The following is a 22,586-nucleotide window of genomic DNA, read 5'->3' as shown; positions in this document are numbered from 1 at the left end:
AGGAGGAGGTTAACAAGGAGGTTTCATGACTTTGTGGGGCCCTGGACAGGGTGTGCGAATATGAAAAGGTGTGGGGAAAAGCGCAGCCAGAACCTCAACAGGAGGTTCTGGAGGAGCCGAAATAGAGGCTGCAACCTGGCGCATTCGAGGTAGGTTCACCCCCATTCCTGATGCCTGCCCCTTTTGCGGCATGTGGGTTCTCTCCCACATGATGCAAAAGGGGCAGGCATCAGGAATGGGGATGAACCATGCCAGGCACATGCCCGTGCTCACGGTTCCATAAAGGAGCCGCCAGCCAATATCCCAGCAGGCTGTGAGACCAGGGTGGAATACAGGCTGGGCCACCAGGTTTCTTCACCCTCTACTAGTAGTAGATAGTCCCACCCCTTAGTATTGGGGCAGGACATGAGGGTGAAGAAACTAAACATGTGGAGCACGAGCATGTAAATTTGGCCCCTTGGAAGGTGTGCGCCAACGTGCTCCACGCCCGACTACCTGCACCATAAAGGAGTCTCTGCAGGGCCTAGAGGTGGAAGACATGGACCTGGCTGCAGAGGCAGACCAGGCCCTGTCCTCCCTCCTCCAGGGGAAGACTCAGAACCCCTGCAAAGACCAAGTGCAGTCCTGGCCAGAAGAACTCCAGAGCTACCCTCTGGAGCCAGGCCAGGATCCCTGGGGCTGGGCTCAGGGTATCGAGCCAGTGTCAGAGCATGGACAGGACTACTTTGTTCAGCACCAGTGCCCTCCCCCACAGGGAGAGGCAATGGAGCAGTCCTGTCCATTTCCGCAGCTGCTCGCCCACCCTGGCCTCCAAATCCTACCAGCTCTCGGGCGGAGAAGGATGCATGGCGGAAAGGTAGATGCTGAGATAGAGCAGCAGACCCACGCCCCACCAAATGGCTTGAAGCGCAGGTGGGAGGGAGCTCGTCTGCCACCCGTCCCTGACCAGCAGGCCCAGACCTCTTGACCCAGTTGACCCGGGTGGAGGAAGCTGTTGAGTAGATGGCGTGGTAGGCCTCCACTCGCACCAAGGTCCTGGACCATGAGGAGCACGTCGTCGGCATATGCCAATAGGACGAGCCGCAACTCTGCTCTCTCAGAGCACCAACCCTGGAGGAGACAGAGAAAGGGCTTGATTGCCAGAGCATACTGCTGGCCCAACAGCGGACACCACTGATGCACCCCCTGCCCGAAGCTGACCGGCTTGGTCAGGGTCCAGTTGAGCCTGACCAAACACTCCACAGAAGCGTACAGCACCTGGAGAGAAAAAAAAAGCGGTGGGGATACCCCACTGCCCCCAGCTGCTGCAGGCGGCTCCTAGCCCTTGTGCAGCTGCCCCGCTTCAGGGGGTGTGGGGACCCGCAGATCCCCATTTTGTCCTGGATATTTTTAGTAAAAGTCACAGACAGGTCATGACTTCCGTGAATTTTTCTTTTTTGCCTGTGACCTGTCTGTGACTTTTACTAAAAATATCCAGTCACGGACAGGTCACAGGCAAAAAAGAAAAATTCACGGAAGTCATGACCTGTCTGTGACTTTTACTACATGACTAAATTTTAGCCTTAACTATACACTGAAATGTAAGTACAATATTTATATTCCAATTGATATTATAAATTATATGGTACAAATGAGAAAGTAAGCAATTTTTCAATAATAGTGTGCTTGGACATTTTTGTATTTTTATCTGGTTATGTAAGCAAATAGTTTTTAAGTGATGCATAACTTAGGGGCATACAAGACAAATCAGACCCCTGAAAGGAGTACAGTAGTCTGGAAAGGTTGAGAACCACTTATTTACAGCACATAAAAGTACATTAGGCATCTCACACTGCATGTAAGACAACAAGACCCCTGCCAATAATTTCAGAGCCTGATGCTGCAGTGTGATCCACACAGGGCCCTCCCCTCAGGCAGAGCCCACTAACTTCAATGGGAGTCTGCATAGGCATAAATGGTATCCCGATGAAAATTGTCTGCTTCCAATCATCACATTCAGCTGCATCACAATTGATTGGCACGAATTAGAGTTTGCTCTAGAATCATGATACTGAACCTATTTAGTGCAGGGCTCTCTCAAATGTCATCAAAGCAGTTTTCTCTTAGGCCTCCCTAAAATTATATTATATATGCACATATTTTTAAAAGAAATTGAAGAAGTAGATTTACCTTTATTTAAATGAATTAACTTGAAAATAGAATAAAAACAACAACATTTTAAAGGATGTAAAGTTTGACAGAAGCATGGACAGAGACAGTCTGTTAATTTTTTCTTTCCTGACAGGTCATTTTCACTCTAGATTTAGCAAAATCAGGAATGCCATTTGAATCTATTAAATAAAGCTCTACTTTTGCAGAAAATAAAACAATCAAGAATCATAGAACAAACGGATGTTTATTCCCATTTTTCTCATGGTTTGCTTGCCCCCCCCCCCCACCCCATTCCCACACAGATTATGAGCACAGTTGTCAACTTTCACGCAGTAAATAAGGACTCCGACTTTCACAATAAGCCAAAAATCAAGCTAATCCTATTTCAAGACAAGGCCAAAACAAGCCCATTCCTAAGAACCCCAACACTCTATGTGACTAGATCCCCCTGGCGTGCAGTCTGGGACTGGGACTGTGATGGGCCCGCTGTGCATCCCTGACCCTCTTCCCCCGAGCTTTCTCCCCCTTGCCCCTGCTGGCCAGGAGCCGATCAAAAAAAAGAAGCAAAAAGTTACAACAAGCAACAAGCTAGTTGTGTTAGTTCTTTTAACAATAGCAGCCCTTGGGACCTCATGTTCAAATGGTTATCTACCATGATTTCTAAAGTCCTTTTCCGTTTCACTACATTCCAGGATATATTCTTGTAAATGTGACCTACATTCTTTGTTCCTAGATGTATGACCTTGCATTTTGGGTGTATTAGAAACTATGGAAAGATTTCCATTTACTGAATGGAAGTTGGTTGAGACACTAAAACCGTATATAGTGTAGATTTCCTTATTCTTGATCTATACTTTAGGTCCCTGGAGTTATATAGACAAAACATGCTGGTCATGTAAAATCAGAGTATGACACTGTATTTCTGGAAAGATCTTTCAAAAGGATATTTAATAGCTTTCATACTGTGTCAGCTTTCTGAGTGTGGGTGTGTATTCTGATTTCTATTATCACAGTACACCTTTCGGCTATAAGATATGCCATGTGTATATATTTGAGTGCATTTATCCAAAGATAAATCCCCTTCGCTAAAAGGTGGGTTCAAAAGTAATCTCCAGATGAGTAATTTCACAGGCTATATTTATGAACTAAAACACTGAGCATAGGACATGGCTAGATCATTTGAATCCTAGGGTTCCTTTGGAGAATGTACATCTCTGCTACCCTAGTCTGAAAACAAACATGTTTTGAACAGTAAGATCTATTCCTCATAGTCTAGTAGATTAGTCTGTATCTACTACTCCAGTTATGGTATGACAGTCTTTCCTGAAGACTTCCAAAGTTTCTTCATCCTACCAAATGACTGTGCTTGTTAGCGATTTCCCATACAGAGAACATGTTAAATGAGTCCCTCTGCAATCTATTAGACCTTATTATCTACAAGTGAAGGCAAAGAGGAGAAGACTGTCGTTCCCTTGGGTCTTATTCTTGGATGTAAAGGATCAAAATTATTTTCCACGTTACTGAAGTAGTGTAAAAGGCAGGTGGCAACTGATATGCTTCCATGTAGTACTATATCTGACTACCAAAACATTATCCACCTATCTTCGAATCCTTCACCTTTAACTAAAGCTGTGGTTTATTTATTTGTGAAATGTCCAGAGAGCAGAGGAAAGACATGCAAAACTGTACAAATACAAAATGGGAAATGACTACTTAGGAAGGAGTACTGCAGAGAAGGATATGAGAGTTATAGTGGATCACAAACTAAATATAAGTCAACAATGTAATATTGTTGCGAAAAAAGCCAACATCATTCTGAGCTATATTACCAGGAGTGTTGTAAACAAGATATGAGAAGTAATTCTTCCACTCTATTCAGCACCGATAAGGCCTCAGCCAGAGTACTCCTCAGGTTATGGGCACCAGACTTTGGGAAAGATGTGGGCAAATTGGAGAAAGTCCAGAGGAAAGGAAAGAAAATGATAAAAGGTTTAGAAAACAGGACCTATGAGGAAAAATTGAAAAAATTGGGTTTGTTTTGTTTGGGGAAGAGAAGAGTGAGGGACATGATAGCAGTCTTCAAGTAGGTAAAACGTTGTTGTAAAGGGGAGAGTGATAAATTGTTCTCCTTAACCACTGGAGGATAGGACAAGAAGGAATGGATTTAAATTGCAGCAAGGAAGATTTAAGTTAGACATTAGGAGGGTGACCAGATAGCAACTGTGAAAAAAGGGGACAGGGGGTGGGGGGGTAATAGGCACCTATATAAGAAAAAGTCCCCAAAAATGGGACTGTCCCTGTAAAAACAGGACATCTGGTCACCCTAGACATTAGGAAAAAAGTCCTAACTGTCAGGGTAGTTCAGCACTGAAACAAATTACCTTGGGCAGTTGTGGAATCTCTGTCTTTGGAGATTTTAAGAACAGGTTAGACAAACACTTATCAGGGATGGTTTAGATAATAATTAGTCCTGCCTCAGTGGGGGGGACTGGACCAAGTGACCTATCGAGGTCCCTTCCAGTCCTACATTTCTATGATTCTATAAAATGTATCAAGGCTGCAGAGCAAAGAGCACATCATAACAAATTTAGGTAATGATAATACAAACGGTAGAAAAAGGAGAGAAGTTGTTGGGTAAAGAATAGGTTAACACATTTAGAACTGGGCAACAGATCATTTTAAGGGAGAGTGTTGCCCTGGCTTGGTCAACAATTGCCCTTAAAAATACACGAGTGAGGTGAAAGAGCAGACTACCTTCCAGAGGATAGTTTCCATATTTTTATTGCCTGCAACTTGTTAAGATGTATCAACCTCAGAATTTGAACAGAGTGAGTGGCTATATGAAAGTGGAAAGTGACATTCTTGTTTCAATAAGTAGCATGCATGTGTGGTGTAGGAAAATGTAAAAAGTTGGCAGGCCACTGCCTGAGGTTTGGGGATATCTATAAGGATAAGCATGTGGTAAGGATGGAAGCCTGGAAGGACAACAGTACCCAGGCTAGTGAAGCTGGACATAAGGGTGCACAACCTTAGCTGGTGTAAACCAGCATCTTCCCCTTGACTTCAGTGGAGCTACATTTATTTAAACCAACTGTGGATCTGGCTCAAAAAGTTTAGTTGCCCTTATGAACTAGACTATAACTTCTCCTTTGTTTCCTTAGCAACTATTGCTCTGCAAATGGACATGGGAGAATTGTGTGATGGATAGTAGAAGTGGAAAGAGCTGTTTTAATATGGCATGCCTAGAATATTCAGCAAGAGGACCTAAGAACACTACTACTAGGATGGTGGAAGGTGATTTAGGTTTTTGAGCTTAAAAGTACTTCTTCAAAAATACATGAGAAGAAGTTATGCCTTTCCAGAAGGCTAAGCTCATCTTTCATTAACAACAAAAAAAAGGGGGGTGGGTGGGGGAGTACAAAGCACCAATATAGGGGGAATATCTTCTTTTGGATGAGATACAGTCAGAGGTCCTGACCATCTGTGGTCATTAAAGAACAAATGGCACCATTCCAAAGAGCACGGGCTTGGTCCAGGGCCAGTTCCAACAGAAGGAATTACATTCTGTTAGCCTGGTTTCCCTTCGCAGTCTCAAATGGATGGAATGGTAGCCTCAGCAGTTCACTGATGCTATATGCTGCTGAACAGATGCTAGATTTCACATCAGAGATGCCTGTATTTCAGTGAAGGGTGAAGTTTTTGCACGTCAGTTTGTGCAGGCTTTGAGATTCTTAAGAATGAAACATTCTATATAAAATTACAGACTATTAGAACTACATCCTATCAATACACAACCATTTCTGGTAGAGGATCATAAGATATGGGGCATCTGGTAGGGTAGGTACAGACTGATGATTCCTACTATAAAATATTTTCTGACTACATGACAGAGATTGTAGTAAGACAAGGTGGATGAGGTAATCTTTTATTGGACAAACTTCTGTTGGTGAAAGAGAGAAGCTTTCAAGCTATACAGACCTGAAGATTGTCTCTCTGACCAATAGAAGTTGGTTCAATAAAAGATATTACCTCACCCATCTTTTGTCTCTAATATCCCGGGACCAAAATAGCAACAATAACACGGCAAACAACAAAGATTGTAGTGTCAGAATACCAGGAAGTAATTTCACTTGCTGAAAGCAGCTTTCACAGATAGTTGAAAGTGTTTGCCATTACCACTTTCCATTCGGACACTGCAGCATTTGACAGTCTTGATTAGAATAAAAATTTGTTCAGTCTGCTTGGCTCTTATGAATATTGAAATTTTCTGTGAAATTTATTTAGTACAATGTTATTATTTCAGCTCATATGTTTGCAAGCTGCAGGAAATCGATTTTGCAATGAATGACAAAAGTGTTTGGTGACCTGCCTTCTCTAATAGATACTAAAAATAAAGGGCCATATCCTTATTAGGCATAAATCAGCACGACTCCATGAACGTCAGTGGCACTATGCTATTTTATACCGGCTGAGGATCTGGCCCTAGGCAAGAAGGTACCAGTGAGAAGTTATCTTGTATTGTTAAATCCCTTGATGTACCTCAGCTAGTACACATCATAGTAGTGAGAGACCTGATGGTAATTTATTTGTAAAATTCCACAGGCTAGGCACCTGCCGTCTAAAGTAAAGTAGTATATTTTAATATGTTTAGTACATGCCAATGCAAAATCATCAAAATGGAGATTAGAATTTTCTCACTAAAACCGCAATTGTGACAAACTAACACTATCCTATATAAACTTAACTGAATGAAGTTAAACTTTACTGAATTAGTTTGAATACCTTTGGGGTCCATTGTATTAAAAATGCAATTGTGTATGTGTTATTGTGGCATTGTATGTATGTACCTTCTCAAGAAATTCTATAAGGAATTTTAAAGGGCTTTGTGGAACAATACATGTGAAGTGGACTTCCTAGGAAGTACCTGAGGATAAGCGAATGCAAATGACCCACTTCAAATCCACCCTTTTGAAGCTACACCCAGGAAGAAAAACCCATTGTCTACTGATTACCAGCTCTTGGGAGACTCCAGATCACAGACCCCTGAACTGCATGAAGGGTTGCTGAGGGACTGCTCCTGCCAGAACTCACAGTAGAGTTGGGGTGATGTCTAGTAGTCTTATTAGCATGTATATAGGTCCATTTATTGCTTTGAATTTGTTTTTTCTGAAGTGCTTTTGATTAAGAATAGAATAAGCCTGCATAAAAAGAACTGTGTGGTAACAATTTTCAGCCACTGAAGAGAAAGCAAGCAGGTGTATTTGGACAGCCTGTCTTCTGTGAGTATAACACAATGAATGTAGATAACTGGAAATACACTGGTCAGAAGGGAGACATAGTTTACCTAGCCTAAAAGTGTCAGTAAAATATATCCACTGCAGTTTAATCATTTTATATGTATATTCCCACTCTTCCTCATTTTCTGCTTTTTGTTGGTGAATGCAATTTTCCAGCAGGATTTCCTGATGTCCGATCACTTTTCTCATGGCTAGTATCATTGAGGCAAGCTCCTGTCTTTCCACACAATGTGGAAAGGGATTATAATGGACATATTGCATCTCACATATAGTAATGGGGGAGGGGGAGCACAGTAATTACATTTTCTCAAGGGTATTTTCAACTGCATGAAATGCTTGGTTCCCCATCTGTTTAACCAATTACAAAGAAAGCTGTGGAACTGACATCAGCATGGAGGAAGCTGCTCGACAGCCCCTGTCGATGATCATTCCTTTTATCCACATCAGGTGTCTTCAGCACACTTCAAATCAGAAACACTAAAATTACCGATCTACAGCTTCAGTTCCAGCACACACTTAAACACCAACAGCCTTCAACAATGCTTAGCCACACCTGCCTACAAAGACACAACTGAGCTGAAAGAAGATAACCGGGCTGCTCAGACTGCCCTCTGCTGGCCTATCTGTAAATCAGCAGTTGTAGTTAAAGCAACTGCAGGCCCTGATTTGGCAAGGTAGAAATCAGTAACTATCAAAGTCTACGGTAAACAAATGCATACACTGGAAGATTAGAAGAATAAATCGGTTTAATTAAACTAGTTTTTGAAGAATGATGCTGTGAACAGCTCTTAGCACATGAACCAAGAGTTTCATTTAAGTTAGTTTTTAATATGAATTTTGCAGTTTTGAAACCTCTCTCTCTCTCTAGGCCTGCAAACTGTAAATTAGAGCACGTAACGTACATCATTTATGCATGGAAGTTAGGAGAAACAGCTTTCCAATGGCATGGAAATGGCCTCTGTGTGAGTTCAAATAATAGCCCTTGGAAAGGCCAATAGAATAAAGAACAGAAGTGCCACAGAAGTCTACAAATTCATTCCAAAAACAGATTCTGTAATAAAATCATTTATTAATAGTGTTGCATGGGTTTCTAGATTTTACCATGCTCATCACATGGTATATGAACTCCTGTTGGTGTTCACTTACAAATTGCTAGATAGATGAGTACACACTTAGGCAGCCTGATCTCATGGAGGTATTCTGCCACTAACCCATGCTTTTGCTTTCAACCTCAGAAAAGTTCGTTTCAGCTTCTCTATGCAGTTTGTGTTCCAATAAAAGGGAAAAAAATACAGTACCTAATTTCAAGTAACTTTGAATGCCGCACATAATCATGCATTCAAATCTTTATAGCCATCAAGCAGCTGTATGAGATAAGCAAGCACTATGGGTATTGGTATGCAAAAGACCACACCACATTGCTACTTTGCTTCAAAGAATGTTTGCTATTGACTCCTACAAATAGTTGTAGTAGGGGACTAGCCTGGTGGAATACCAAAAATAAAAGTCTCTCTCTTCTGCATTTGCGTATCAATCTCCAGCATAATTTTCTGTCTTCCACAGCTGTGGGGACTGTATATGGTCCTGGAATAAGCCAAAGAGGGTTTCTGTGCACACACAGAGAGCACTCCCTTGATGTGCATGTCCAGGAGGTGCTTTCCACGGAAATCACAATGCACAGTACTTTCCAAGGAATTTAGTGGAGGGGAAAAACCCCACAAACCTGTAGCAGCCTATAATGGGCCAGGACAAAATGGTCTAGTGGAAAAGTGAAGAGAACTCTTGGGAGAGAAGCCAAGCGAGTAAAGGAAGTGTGAGCTGTCATGTCACTAGCCCAGATATCTTGGGAGTATTGGATAAGCTGTTTGCCTAAAGGCCCGTCTGGTCTGGCAAGAGAGATGTCAGTAACATGCCTTATTTTCTTTGTGGGACAAGCAGTGGAAGGCTTTGCCCTCTTTCAGTCACCGCAGCTTTCAAGTGTCTTTGCTGCCGTTTGCCACAGTGTAATTCTAAGTCATATCTAGTCTCCATCTATCACTCCTCCAATGGAACTCTTCAATATCTTTGAAGGTTAGTGAATATCGTACTTGTGAAAGATGCTGGATTGTCAGTCCTGGAGAGCAAGGTCCTCATTCACAGAACAGCTACAGCAAAGGGGGCAGCTATGCAAGCTTCCCACACATTGTTCCCCATCATAGATCATTTCTGGATAACATGTGGGGGTGAGGAGGTAATTTATCTCTACTCAATCCTTTACTGCTTCACCGAGACTGTCCGCATGGGTTCAGTTACATTGCTGTGTTTTGCATTGTGGGCATCTGACCTGAAGCCATCGATTCATTTCCCACAGGTCACCATGCAGCCACCAAATAGTAATTCTCTTTCAATAACAGCATGAGTCAGTTTCAAACCAACAAACAATTAGCACAGTAAGGCTTTGTATCAGATTATCAACCCCTTGAGCCACCCATTTCCATACTTTCACTCATCTATTGCATTGACTATTTCACATTGAGACAAAGGCCTGTAGGATACTTTGCTCCAATGGCTCAGAATTATACAACTGTTGCTCTCTCATTAATATACCACATATATTCCTTTCTCCACCTAATACACTGCAATTTTTACCCACTACAACAACACACACAAAATACATGGGTTCATGTCCACAAAGGCAGTGTTGATACAGAATCTTTGACATCAAATTTTTGGCTTGCCTGATAAAAAGCAGAACTTTGTAATGTTTAATAGACCTAGTCATTAGTGGGATCTAAAATCCCATTGTATTATGTGTAGGAATAAATCAACACACGAGACGAGGTTCAGGGGAAAAAATAGTGTTATCCAATCATTTTGCAGTACCCACGTTATTTTAGAGATTCACATCTGGGATGATTCCAGAGACAATAGATTAAAAAAAGAGTCTCAGAAAGAAAGTCATCTACACTGATAACATAATTAGGAATTAATTAGTATAGGGAAGGTACATACTGTTTCTGACATGCTGTCAAGCACAGAATGCATTTGAAGCAAAATATGTTATCTATTTTTGGTCCTCTTTCTCAATTTCTCTTTTCAAAGTAAAGCTGTATGGAACTCTTTCCCCCCACCACAACATTCAAGCATATCCCTGTTCCCAGGAAGCATGTTCCCAGCAGAAAATGTTAGTACACTGTTCATAGATCTCTATTTTCAATTTTCTGACTCCTGCTTTCTACGAAATTGGATCACTTCTTCATGAGTCTCTTGCTTAGATATGACAAAGATATTGACAACGGTAAATTCACAAAGAACAACGCATGAGGTATGATACTTTTGAAGCTTTTTATTTAAAGTAAAACAATTTAATTTTTAACCATTAAGACACTTCTGAAACATCTTATCCACAATACTTTTAAATCTAAGTTTTTCAGAATGAAATATTTGCTGTATATTTTAATACTAAAAAGCACCACTTTTGCTGTTCCATTTCTCTTGTAGCAGTCATTTGCTGTGCCAAATCGTGTGGTTACTCTGTAATATGGACACGCATTTCCTTGGAACTAGGTTGAAACCACAAGACATTTTCACTTGTTCAGACTTTCTTCACTCGGACGGGCAGCACATATCATACGTCACCAACTATGTTTCAATCCAGTGACAACGTTGGGATGCTTACAGGTAACCATTCTGCATGCTGTGAAGGGGTTAGCTACATGTCACACACTGAAGTTAATTTGCATGGCTATGATAGAAGCATTTTCCAGTGGCTCCCAAAGCGATTTGCAAACTATGCTGACTGTATAAATTTTAAGTAGGAATCACTTTGCCTGCCACTGAACTGTGGCCTCCTGCGGGGTGGAACATACAACTGTTGACCAGTACACATGAACCCCACTTTCCCTTTAGGACAGGAAATGAAGAATAGATACCAGATTTAAAATCACAGGGCGAATTTTACTAAGCAGACTAAATTTAGCTATCCAAACACATTAGAATCTATTCAACTTCATTATTACCATGGGCACTATATATGTAGATGTTTTGTCTTCAGTGGGACCTGGGGCTGCTCAACACCTCTGAAAAAAATCAGAAAATATATGTCTAGGTGTCTAAAAATTAAGAACCTAAAAAGCATCCAAGTTTGAAAATCTCAGTTATCAATATCAAAATTCTGCCAATACGAAAAGGGTATACGAATAATAGCATAGTAAACCCTATATAAGTAATCAGAAATACAGTGTCAGATTGATAGTTTATAAATTTCTCATGTTGCATCATTCACACTATATCAGTTAAAGAAGCAAACTAGTTTCATGAAAACTCCAACCTGAACATTGACATAAGTTTTAGACATACACTTACTATTGTAAGTATTGCAACAACTTGGTGAGTAAATAAATACTTAAGAAGTTTGGATCTTAAAGAACAAATTGGTGTAGTGAATTACATACAACAAAATATGGTGGCACTAATAGTGACAGACTCCAGGACTTGAATGGGGCACTAGTGGCTTATGTTGTCACCAGATCCCCTCATTGGAATTATTTCATTGGAAATCCCCATTGTTTCCATATGACATAACAGTAAACTATCATAATAGGGATTCCATTGTGCTAATCCAAATACAAGGCTACTATTCTTCAGCCTCAAACTGAATTAGAATTCAGTATCCATCTACTTATGATATTCACTTTGTGATTATACATTCATTCATTCCATTCAAAGAAGGGATTTATTGAGCAAAATGTTCAGTATACAAAATTTCATATTTCATGCAAATTTCAAAAATTTAATGACTTTCACCACTCAGGTCTGATGAAGAAGTTGGTATCACTATGTGATAGAAAGATCATTTTTCATTAAGGTATTCAGTCTGCAAAACATACTTAAATTTTCAGTTACACATCAGGTAACAATACCATGGAACAACTGCAAAAGCACTATTACAATTTGCGATAGTCAAACAAGGACACACCAATTAAATTTTGATACAGGGCAATGTTTAAATTATTTAATGTAACTCATGACTACTTTTTAACCCAATAAATTATTACAATAAAGTATCACTTTCACAATTTATTGCAGATTGAAAGTTTGTAATGATAAAAATATCTGGGGTGAAATCCTGGCTCTTTTGAAGTAAATGACAAAACTCCTACTGACACATTTATTAAATTTATTTGTCTCCATTATGGGACACTACATTAAGTAGAGATCTTAAAATACTGAAGTGCATACCCACACACACTTTAAATGTGTTTTTAATTAATCTAATGCTAAATGCATTTTCAAATCCAGCTTTTAGATGCTAATAGGCTATTTAATATTTTATTTTATTTGAGTTTTTCCATTTACATCCATTATGTACTTTGGGGTTTGTGCACTAGAATTTTTCTGCCCTCTGTTATTTTCATCTGGAAAAGCTCATAGGAAAGTAGAAGGTCAAGAACAGTTGAGTTTGTGACATGAACCAAACTTTGGTTTGAGTTTGTGTTTGTGACATGAACCAACTTATATAGGGTCATGTGTCACCAAACCAAAGTAACTTATCTAGTGTCAAGTAGAACCCCTAGCAAAATCCTTGTCAAAACCTCAGAGCTCTCTCAGTTTATATCACCCAACTCTGACAGAAGTTTTTAGCTTGAACCCTCTTCACATATTTAAATAGCTAAAATAATTGCTTGAACTGGTAGCTGGTTTGATTCTCTTAATGATGATTGGGATTTATAGGGCCATCTTGCTTAGTCATGCCGTTTGCTTTCCTCACTGTGAAAGCTAGTTTAGTCCTTAAACAAAGCATTGTCTTATTCCCTTTTTGATTTCATGTTTCTCACTCAAATGTCCCAAGGTTTTCTCAACTTCTCTAACTAAACAGTAACGTATGTGTTTAAATTTGGTGCAGTTGCTATTAAGCAGTGAAAGAACTTTAATGCATTAACTCTATTTTAATATTTAACTATTTCAGTTTTACAGTATAAAACTTGAGAGCTGGAAATGGTCACACAGGTGGATCTGAAGAGTCTTTCAAGTTAATTCAAATAAATTAAATATTTTAATTGTCCCCCTCATGCTTAGTATTCGCTATTTCTCTGGGGCAGCGGGGGAGGAGAGGGGAACAGTTTGTAACCTTGTTCTGTATTTTGCCAAAGAAGTAGCCAATCCCTGATCAGTTTAATGTAAGGCAAGTCGTATCGGATTCTCTAGGTTTGCTTTCAAGGATTCCAGAAACACTGAAGCCAGTTTGTCATCCACCATCCGACTGTCGCTTGACAATGTCACTGTCATAAGCTGATGCTGCTGAAGTTTCTCGTTCCCTTCTTCATCTTCCACAATCTTGAGTTCGGGTCGAGCTCGCCCCACAGCTAGGATGCAGGCTTGAGGAGGGTTTATGACGGCAATGAAGCCACTGATGCCAAACATGCCCAGATTGGAAATACTAAAGGAAGGAGGAAAAGTTTATGTACATATTGTACGTGTTACAGGAAGATATCACCGCATCGTCACACAACTGAGATACACCCAGCTGTCGAAAAGTCACTACTAAGGGAATTTGCAGTGGCAGCCTCTTCTTCCTCCAGACAGATTAGCGCTGCCCAAAAAATGAGAGGTATGGGCTGAACAGGAGGCCTAGTTCCAGGCATCTGTGAAAAGGCCCATTCAGCACATCAAAACTGCAGCCTCTAACAATGGGAGTCTGATTTCAATGTATAGTGACCCTCACCCTGGAATAAACCCAGTGGGATGGCAGCAGTCAAATCTCTGCCTGCTGTCTCCTATGAATGAATCCTATCTGCTGAGTAAGGTGTTGCCTGATGCAGGGAAGCACATAAAAGATATGATGCAAAACTCTATCTAGCATTTGAATTCAGCTCCTGTACCATAGCGAAGTTCTAATGATTCACAGAATACCTACTGTCTAATATTTCACAAAAGTATGATAAAGAAACGAGCACAAAGATGAAAGAGGCAGAGTGCAGGGAGGAAGGGGACTAGCTATTGCGCCTCAATGCAAATATATATAGAATCTATAAGCCCTAATCCTTGTGGTCAGATGATGAGTACACACCACTGCTGAGGAGTGTGCAAGCTTTAAGCCAGCTTTGCACCTCACCTGAGCCAGATGTGTGCCAGGTTGGACCCCAGATGTAACTGAGGGGTGCTTCAATTTACAAAGGCTAATGGTAATGCCAGTGTACCATTACAGCAGCTGGGTATCATTGGGGCACAGGTAAACCCTGGTCCTATCCTGTTTCCCAAGGGCATGCCCCTATTTCACTCATTGGAGGTGGCATACAAGCCATTACGGTGACTCTATACCACCCCAAGATGACTTTATGACTTGCTACAAGAAGGATCTAGCCCAATGCCTCCATTTATTTTTAGATTTATCATCCTTCCTTTGAAACCTGTGTGGTGGTGTTTTTTCTTCTCCCCCCGCTAAAGCCATTTCTGTTAATGAGGACATCCATCCCTGCACTGCTGGATTCCCATTAGCTTTTTCTGCTGAAATGCTTATGATCATCTAGGAGATATTTTCTTTTGACAGCTGCTTCAGCCTGAAAACACCATGCAAAATAAATAGTTCTGTGCTCTAGGCTGGTGTAGTCCAATTATACTACCCATATTAACGGATCTCTCTCTGTAAAAGAGCTTTAAAAATGTCCTGAGACACACTAGTAATATAGTCACCAATTATCCATTGTAAATGCAAAGATTTGTGTTAATACCATAATTCTGCACAGTTGAAAAAAAAATCACACTTAATCACTTTAAAAAGTCATGAAGTTCAGGTTTCCACAGTAACGTTAACCACTCTCTGTTTAATAGTGTTCTGTTTCTCATAAGTGTAATACATTAAGATGCACATTAAGCCACAAAAAACTCAATCAGCATATGTTCAAGGAAGCCAATATAAATTTGTTAGGAAACTTAACTTTTGTATTGCCTTGCATTTAAATGTTAACATTTTGTTTAGCACAAATCATTTCATTTCTTCTTGTACATTTAAAAAAAATGGGGGGGGGGCGGGGGGATAACTGCTAAATACATGTAAATTGTGCCATTTAAGTTTTGAAGTTTACATCTCAAAGATCAGAGTGGACTAAGGAGGGTTATTTCCCAGCTATGGAGCAGCTTTTGTTTGGCTGGAGACCTTTTTCTGCAAGGCTGGGTTAAATGAGGCGAGAGTACACTGGTTTACATTGCAGTAGTCTTTGCAATAAAAAGGCATTTTAATTTTTTTAAAGCTTAATATTTACATTATAAAGTAAATATTTGACTCTGTGTTCTCTTAACTACTAAATATAATAAACAAACAATCTCCTGCAGATGGACAGACATGCAAAATAAAAGCCAAAACCCTTTTTCTCCTCTCAACAGACTTGGCTGTATCAAGGTGAACCTGTCTGAAAACTGTGAGGGTTCTTCTTTTGATATAGGAATCTCAGGCCTAGATTATCCTCTCTAATTTGCAGGTGTAGATCACTGCATCTCTTTTCAAAATCACAATGTGGTTTCACAGATACATTGGCTGATTTTATAATGTGACATGTTAATGCACATCTGAATATCTGAGAGCCAGTCGTAGCTCTAAGCTCATATTGTATCTATTAAATTGGTAAAAAAAAAAATTACCTGAAAGATCCTCCTTGGTATTCTTCAGGTAACAGTTTTCCATCTCTTGCTTTCTTTGCGAGAGCCTAAGAAAGTGAAGATAGAAAATAAAATCCCAGACCAAGTTATACCGCTCACACAGAATATTAGTAAAATTCCCTCTCTGCTTTTTGGTCTACACAAATATTTGAGGCAAATAGTTTTGCTATTTAAAAATGACATTGAAAATGATTAGCTGCTGCAATTGTGCAAGATGTGAGGGGTGAGACATTTTGGATGAGGTGTCTGGGGAAGAAGACTAGGACTGGTAGCCAGAGAGATTGGATGAGGAGCGGGAAGGGGTAACTGGCACTGGCCGGCATTCAAAAGAAAGGTTGAGACTCTGACAGAGAGCCTGGATGTGGAGACTAGGACTGGACAGACAAAGAGAATGAGACTTGGATGAGACTCCTGAGCAGAGATTGGGAATGGATAGGCAAGGAGAGTAGAACTGGGATGAGGGCCCCGGGATGTGGATGAGTCAGGACTGGAACAGGGGCAGGTTGGGGAGGATAGAGCAGAATGGATCAAGTGTAGGCAAAACAGGCAGAAGAGTCTGTACTCACTACAGCACACCCTCCTCCAGAGCCTGGAATGGAACCCACGATTCCTGAGTCTCACCATTCTTCTGCTATAAGCAAATATCTGGGAAACCCACTGGCAAAGTGTCCCATCTTCCTGTAGGGCTGGTCCACACACAGGATAATAGAAGTAGTAGGTTATCAGTTACTCTGTTAGTTCAGTAGAAGTGGTCTGTGTGAGAGAGCGAAACCTGCTGATGAACCGTGTGTGTGTCAATATGATGTCTGTAGCATGGGGCACAGGTCACTTGCTGGAGGATTCTCTGCTCCTTGAAGTCTTTAAACTACGATTTGAGGACTTCAATAGCACAGATATAGGTGTGAGGTTTTTTTGTGTTTTTTTTTGTTTTTTTTAGGAGTGATGGGTGAAATTCTGTGGCCTGCGTTGTGCAGGAGGTCAGACTAGATGATCATAATGGTCCCTTCTGACCTAAATATCTATGAATCTATGTCAGATAATTAAATTTGTTTGTTTTTTTCTAGTTTGCTTTCTTAAAAACCTAGGGAAGTACACACAAAAAATACACTAAAAGAATATTATTAACATTGCAATGTCAAGCACTCAAAAGTTAGGAAATGCCTTAATTTAGCCCCCTTCTGCATATACATTACTATACAGTCTTTAATTACATGATCACATACTATGTTTGACCCATAGGAGCCCTATTTCATTCAGTATACTGGATGGACAGTGCTCACTTAATGAGCTGCTATTCTGCTCAATATTTTGTTTTCTCCTCATTATTCAGCATGTTGCCCAAGGCCTTATTTGCTGCACACTATCCATACCCTGCTCTAAAGGCAGAATTATTAGTTTTCAAATGGGCTTGTCTATGGCATTTATCACAATAGTCTCTCAGCACTTCGCAAACATTAATCCATCCTCACAACACATGGGAGATGGGGAGGGGGATATTACCCGCTTTTTATAGATGGGGAGCTGAGTCATAGAGGGATTAAGTCAGAAGAATGTTGGCTCTGTGGTTAAGCAGGTGCTAACTTATCCCATATGTTATGGGAATGCTCCTACGTCCATATGTTTTGGGCAGAACTTAATTGCAGAATTAATTATTTTCTATCAAAACTGTGTTGCAAACTAAACATGTAATTTTGAACCTAACGGATGTTCGTTAGATGCTGAATAAATCTGAAAAACTTTGGCTTAGCAGAGTACTAATAATTATTAAAAGACTAGCACTAAAAAAAGTGAAAATCCAAACAGCGACCAATAACTGAAGACTGGAGCATACACATTGTAAGCGTGGTCACCATGGAAAGAATTGAATACGGTAACAAATACCCAGGAAAAAGCTTTCAGAGATATGGGATGCTGTCCTGAAACTATCTGACTGATCCTATTCAATGCATGCTCCCAACACCTCCTCTCTACGAACTTCCTTCCCTCCCTACCTCTATTGCCCTTCTCTAAGTATTGCTTTTATTCTTCATCTTAATTTTTTTAATTAGATGTATTTTTATATACATTAATTTGCTTTGTCACCTACAGAAAGGAAAAAAGTATACAGACTGCATTGCCTTTATCTATATTCTCAAAATTCTAGTGCAGGTCTGAACCCATCTCCCTCTGATTGTAATTTTGGAAACAGTTGCTTTTTCCTGAAAAATCAGAGAGAGATGGGCTCAGATCTACACAAAGATCTCAAGAATATGAGTGGAGGGAATGCAGTCTGTATACTTTTTCCTTGCTAGAGGCAACAAAACAAATGATGGATTTCCCACAGTTTCATCAGATATGAAGGAATATTTAGGTTTAGTTAAACTGATTGAAAAAAAATTCAAACTACATTGCTCCCTTTATAAAAGTGTTCTGATAACAGTATATGTGGGATTTATTTGGAAGAAAAAGGTCTAAAAATTTACTTTAACTGCAGAAGTCATGGGAAATAAACTGAAAGCTTTTCTTGTTAAAAAACATAAAATCCTAGGTAAGGCAGGATGATCTAAAGTTTAGGGCAGAGGCCTGGGTTCTCTTCCTGTCTGCTGAGAGGCCTTGGGCAAGTCACTTCACCTCCCTTTCCTTAAGTGATCCATAACACCTTCAAATCGCCCCTCAGGACACCAGGTTTCTATAAAGTCCACAGAGAATGAATCCACGAATAAGTGACAGTGACATGACACTTTTTGTGTGAATTTTGTGTATGTGAACAATACTGTATCAACAGCCTTGGAGACATAAAGTTCACTATGCACAGAACAGGTACAGAGGCTGTTCAAATTTCCTCATGCTCTGCTGCCATTGTACCATAACTCTGACCTTGTTGAACCAGCCAGCCACAGAGGTTAAGAGGGTGATGCAGTCTCTATGACCATCCAAACTTCAGTCTTTCTAGTGGAAGGTCAAGAAGGAGAATATAAGGAGATATGTGGGAGATTTTCAATGGCACAAATGGGAATTAGGCACCTATCTGCCATGGTAACTAACTGCCCTTTGTGCCTTTGAGAATCTCTTCCATAAAGAAGAAAACCAATCACGCTTGTTTGGCAATTTTGGGGGGATAAATTGTGGATGAGGGGAGCATATGGATGTAATCTATGTGGATTTTTGTACAGAATTTTGCACTGAGTTTAAAAATTGCTTGGACAAAATCTTTGCCGAGTGGACTGAATACTGGCCACGAGCAATGGGCAATTATAACCAGCAACGTATAGAGTTGGGGGAGGTTTCTAATGGGCATTTCTGGATCAGTTTTAAGGACTGGTCTTACTTAATGAAATTAATACAGGCTACTAAACTGGAAGTAGTGGGAAACTACAGTGAGGACAGAGAAATAATGCAAAAGGAACCAGAAATATCAGAAATGTGAGTAGAAAACTACACGATATTTGAATTAGGATAAAGCAAACTAATACAGGTGGAGAAAAACATTGTCAAATGTAGATGCTCAATGGGAGGAAGAAATCGTGGGAGGAAGAAATCGTGGCAGCAGCACTACTGAAAAACTTCAGGGTAAGAGTGACCAACAGATCTAAAATGAGATTTCAATGAGAAACGACTGCAAAAAGGCCAAATATAATTCCAAGCTACACAGATGAAGGCTCCAAATCATGGAGCTGGGAGATAATAGTCCTAGATGATGGTGTGACTGCTCCAGGAATACCAAGTTCAGTTCTGGGTACCCCATCATCATAAAGATAAGACAAATTAGAGGGAGGTTAGAGGAAAAGTAACAAAATACTGAGAGGGCTGGAAAGATTCATTTATGAGGGAAGATTAAAAGAGAGAAATATGTCTACAATTGGCTAGTGATAACTGGGGAGGATGAAGAATAGAAACTTAACAGTCTATAAACATTTGGTATGTTTAAACACTAAAGATGGGGAAGAATTATTTATTATAGTACACAGGGATATCAGAATGAGGGGCAATGGTATCAAATTTGGAAAAGGAAACTACAGTCTATATATCAGGAAAAACTTCCTGATAGCAAGATCCATTTGCCTGTGAAATAGTCTCTCAGGAAGTGGTGCAAGCCCAATCGCTTGGAATTAAATTGGACAAAGCACTAATACAAACTGTAGCAAATAATATTGCATTAGCCATATAGAGGTGGACTGGTTGGTCTAACATGTTTAATTGGTCAAACTGGTCTTTTCAGTCTCTAAATTCTAAAAATTCTTATAAATCTGTCCAATTAGTGCCAGATATGGTGATTTTCTTTTTGGTGATGCAGTCACCTGCCCACTAGAAAATGAATCCAACTCATTAATTGTTGTTTACTGTGCTGTTGTAGCCATGTTGGTCCTAGGATATCAGACAGACAAGGTGGGTGGTCCAAATTCTGTGGGTAAAAGAGAAGCTTTCAAGCTACACAGAACTCTTCTTCTCTTCCTAGACCTGAAGAAGAGCTCTGAGTAGCTCAAAAGTTTGTCTCTTTCACCAAAAGAAGTTGGTCCAATAAAAGATATTACTTCACCCACCATGTGTCTCTGAGAATCATCAACTCATTTCACACACGCTACCAAACGGTCTTGTTTAGTCACGAGTGACTTCAGCTAGATTTCAACCAGTGACCTAAAGGATAAACATATATTTTGTCATTAGTCCTTTGCACCAGTCAGTCCTCTTGGATTATTAAGTATTTCTGTTTTTTTGGAAACTACTTCTGAGACAGAATCTCTCTCTGAGAAGTGATAACAGTTAAGCCATTAAATTGCTCACAAAATGAAATTTAGAAATAAACTACCATAATGATACCAAATGGGAAAACACGATTTATAACAAAAGCTTACAAGAACTCTCAGTAAGGTATTGCATGTTGTACTACACATGAATGAGAAGCAGGAAAGTCTTTTGTGAATGGTTGTGATTAGAATGCAGTGTGTTATATTAACAAATCCTAACTACAAAACATCTTTTAATGTTACACCCATCTTAGGGACTTCACAAATATGAAGGAAAGGATTCAAAAGCCAAACAGCTCTATAAATGTTTTTACTTATTATAATAGTTTGGAGTTTTAACGAGTTCATAAACAATGAGTTTACAGATAGCCACAGTTCAAAATGCAACATTAAATATCTGAATAAATAACCTTTGTTATAAATCCATTTTCCTTTCCTTTTTCAGGCTCTTATTTTTTCCCGTGGAGAAAATGTTATTTTTTGTTATGAAAAAGGGCAAGTTACAGAGGGCAACATTACATTTCAAAAACTTATATTATAATAGCCAGTGTGAAATGAACAATGTCTTACAATAGGCTAAAAATGTTTCAATACCAACTTGGAGAAAGAGAGAAGAGGACCAGACTCTAAGATTCTTACTGACATTGAAGGGACTGCTCAAAGAGTGAGGTACAATTCAGTGTCAGGGCATCAGAATGTGGCCCAAAGAATTTCCACTCATTTAGTTTTTTGGAGGTTTGCTTTGAAAAACTCAAAGGATGAAAAGGAAAAGCTGTGTGTAATTTGTTCAGAAACAAAACAAATTTCAGTAAATTCAATTAAAATATGTTCTAGTATTTATACTGTAAGAAGGTAGATTTTAGGTTTGCTTCAAGGTAGAAATGGAGAGTTGGATCATCCAGAGCAAAGAGCAGCATATTAGCAGATGTAAATGATTTAGTTAAATTACAAAGGGGGTACCTCTTATGTAGCACTGTTGTTCTGCCAAACTCCTCTTTCATAGTCACCTGTTTGCCTACAGAAAATCTGCAGGAGTATCAAGCTCTCTCTATCCTCCATACGTGGTGATGCTTCTAGATGTTTCTTCCTTTACGAATTAGAACTTTGCATACAGTGCAAAACATCAGATAGTCCGCTTTTCTACTAAAGAGATCAAAAATTTGCAGACATTTCCTACTTTCTTATCTGCTTTTGTCTGCCTTGATGTTGCTTCTGCTGTCAGTCTTCTCTAAAAGGGTGACTCCTGTAGGACAGTCAAGGTAGTCAGAGCCTGGTCCACAGGCTCAGATACAGAAAGACACCCTGAGCAGGCCAGCTGCCTTCGGCCCTACTTCCAGCACATGTCAATTTGGGGAATTCACTTACATTTGTGCTTCAGCTTCTCTATATTACAATGTGCATAATACTTACTCTGCTTACTTGCTTTAATACTTTTTACTTTTACAGCACCTTCTTGCAGAGAATCATGTGCACTTTATAAATAGTAATGAACTAATCTTCACAACTCCCTTGTGATATAGCTGTTTTTATCAAGTTACAGATTAATGTTTGTACAATATTCTGAAACTGTAAAACACTATATAAGCATAAAGTATTTTTATGAACACAAGTGCCACTGAATGTGCCTCTGATATAAGGCCGTACTTCCATTGATAACAATGGCATCTGCCCAAGGTAATTTATGATAAAGTCATAATTACAACTTGAGACAGGATTTAAATTAATTTTATCACAACTATGAGGTATATCTGCAGTGTTGTAGCTGTTGACAGTCCCAAGA

The 22,586-nt window shown here is 39.7% G+C and overlaps 1 protein-coding gene across 4 annotated transcripts in view; it reads right to left on the bottom strand.

Annotated features, from left to right (window-relative positions):
* Nucleotides 1-10,758: 10,758 nt before the first annotated feature.
* The window catches only part of PDHX (pyruvate dehydrogenase complex component X), a 97,965-nt gene continuing 86,137 nt past the window's right edge, over nucleotides 10,759-22,586 (bottom strand). For all 4 annotated transcript variants that reach the window (XM_073347928.1, XM_073347930.1, XM_073347927.1 and 1 more), the window contains 2 exons: nucleotides 16,065-16,129; nucleotides 10,759-13,866 (listed from right to left, as the gene is read on the bottom strand). In XM_073347928.1, coding sequence (XP_073204029.1) covers nucleotides 13,602-13,866; nucleotides 16,065-16,129 — 330 coding nt within the window. In that variant the 3' untranslated portion in view covers nucleotides 10,759-13,601. The remainder of the gene's footprint in view (nucleotides 13,867-16,064; nucleotides 16,130-22,586) is intronic.

This window comes from Lepidochelys kempii, chromosome 6, assembly GCF_965140265.1.
Source record: "Lepidochelys kempii isolate rLepKem1 chromosome 6, rLepKem1.hap2, whole genome shotgun sequence".
NCBI classification, from domain to species: domain Eukaryota; kingdom Metazoa; phylum Chordata; order Testudines; family Cheloniidae; genus Lepidochelys; species Lepidochelys kempii.
This window is presented reverse-complemented; position numbering and strand designations above follow the sequence as displayed.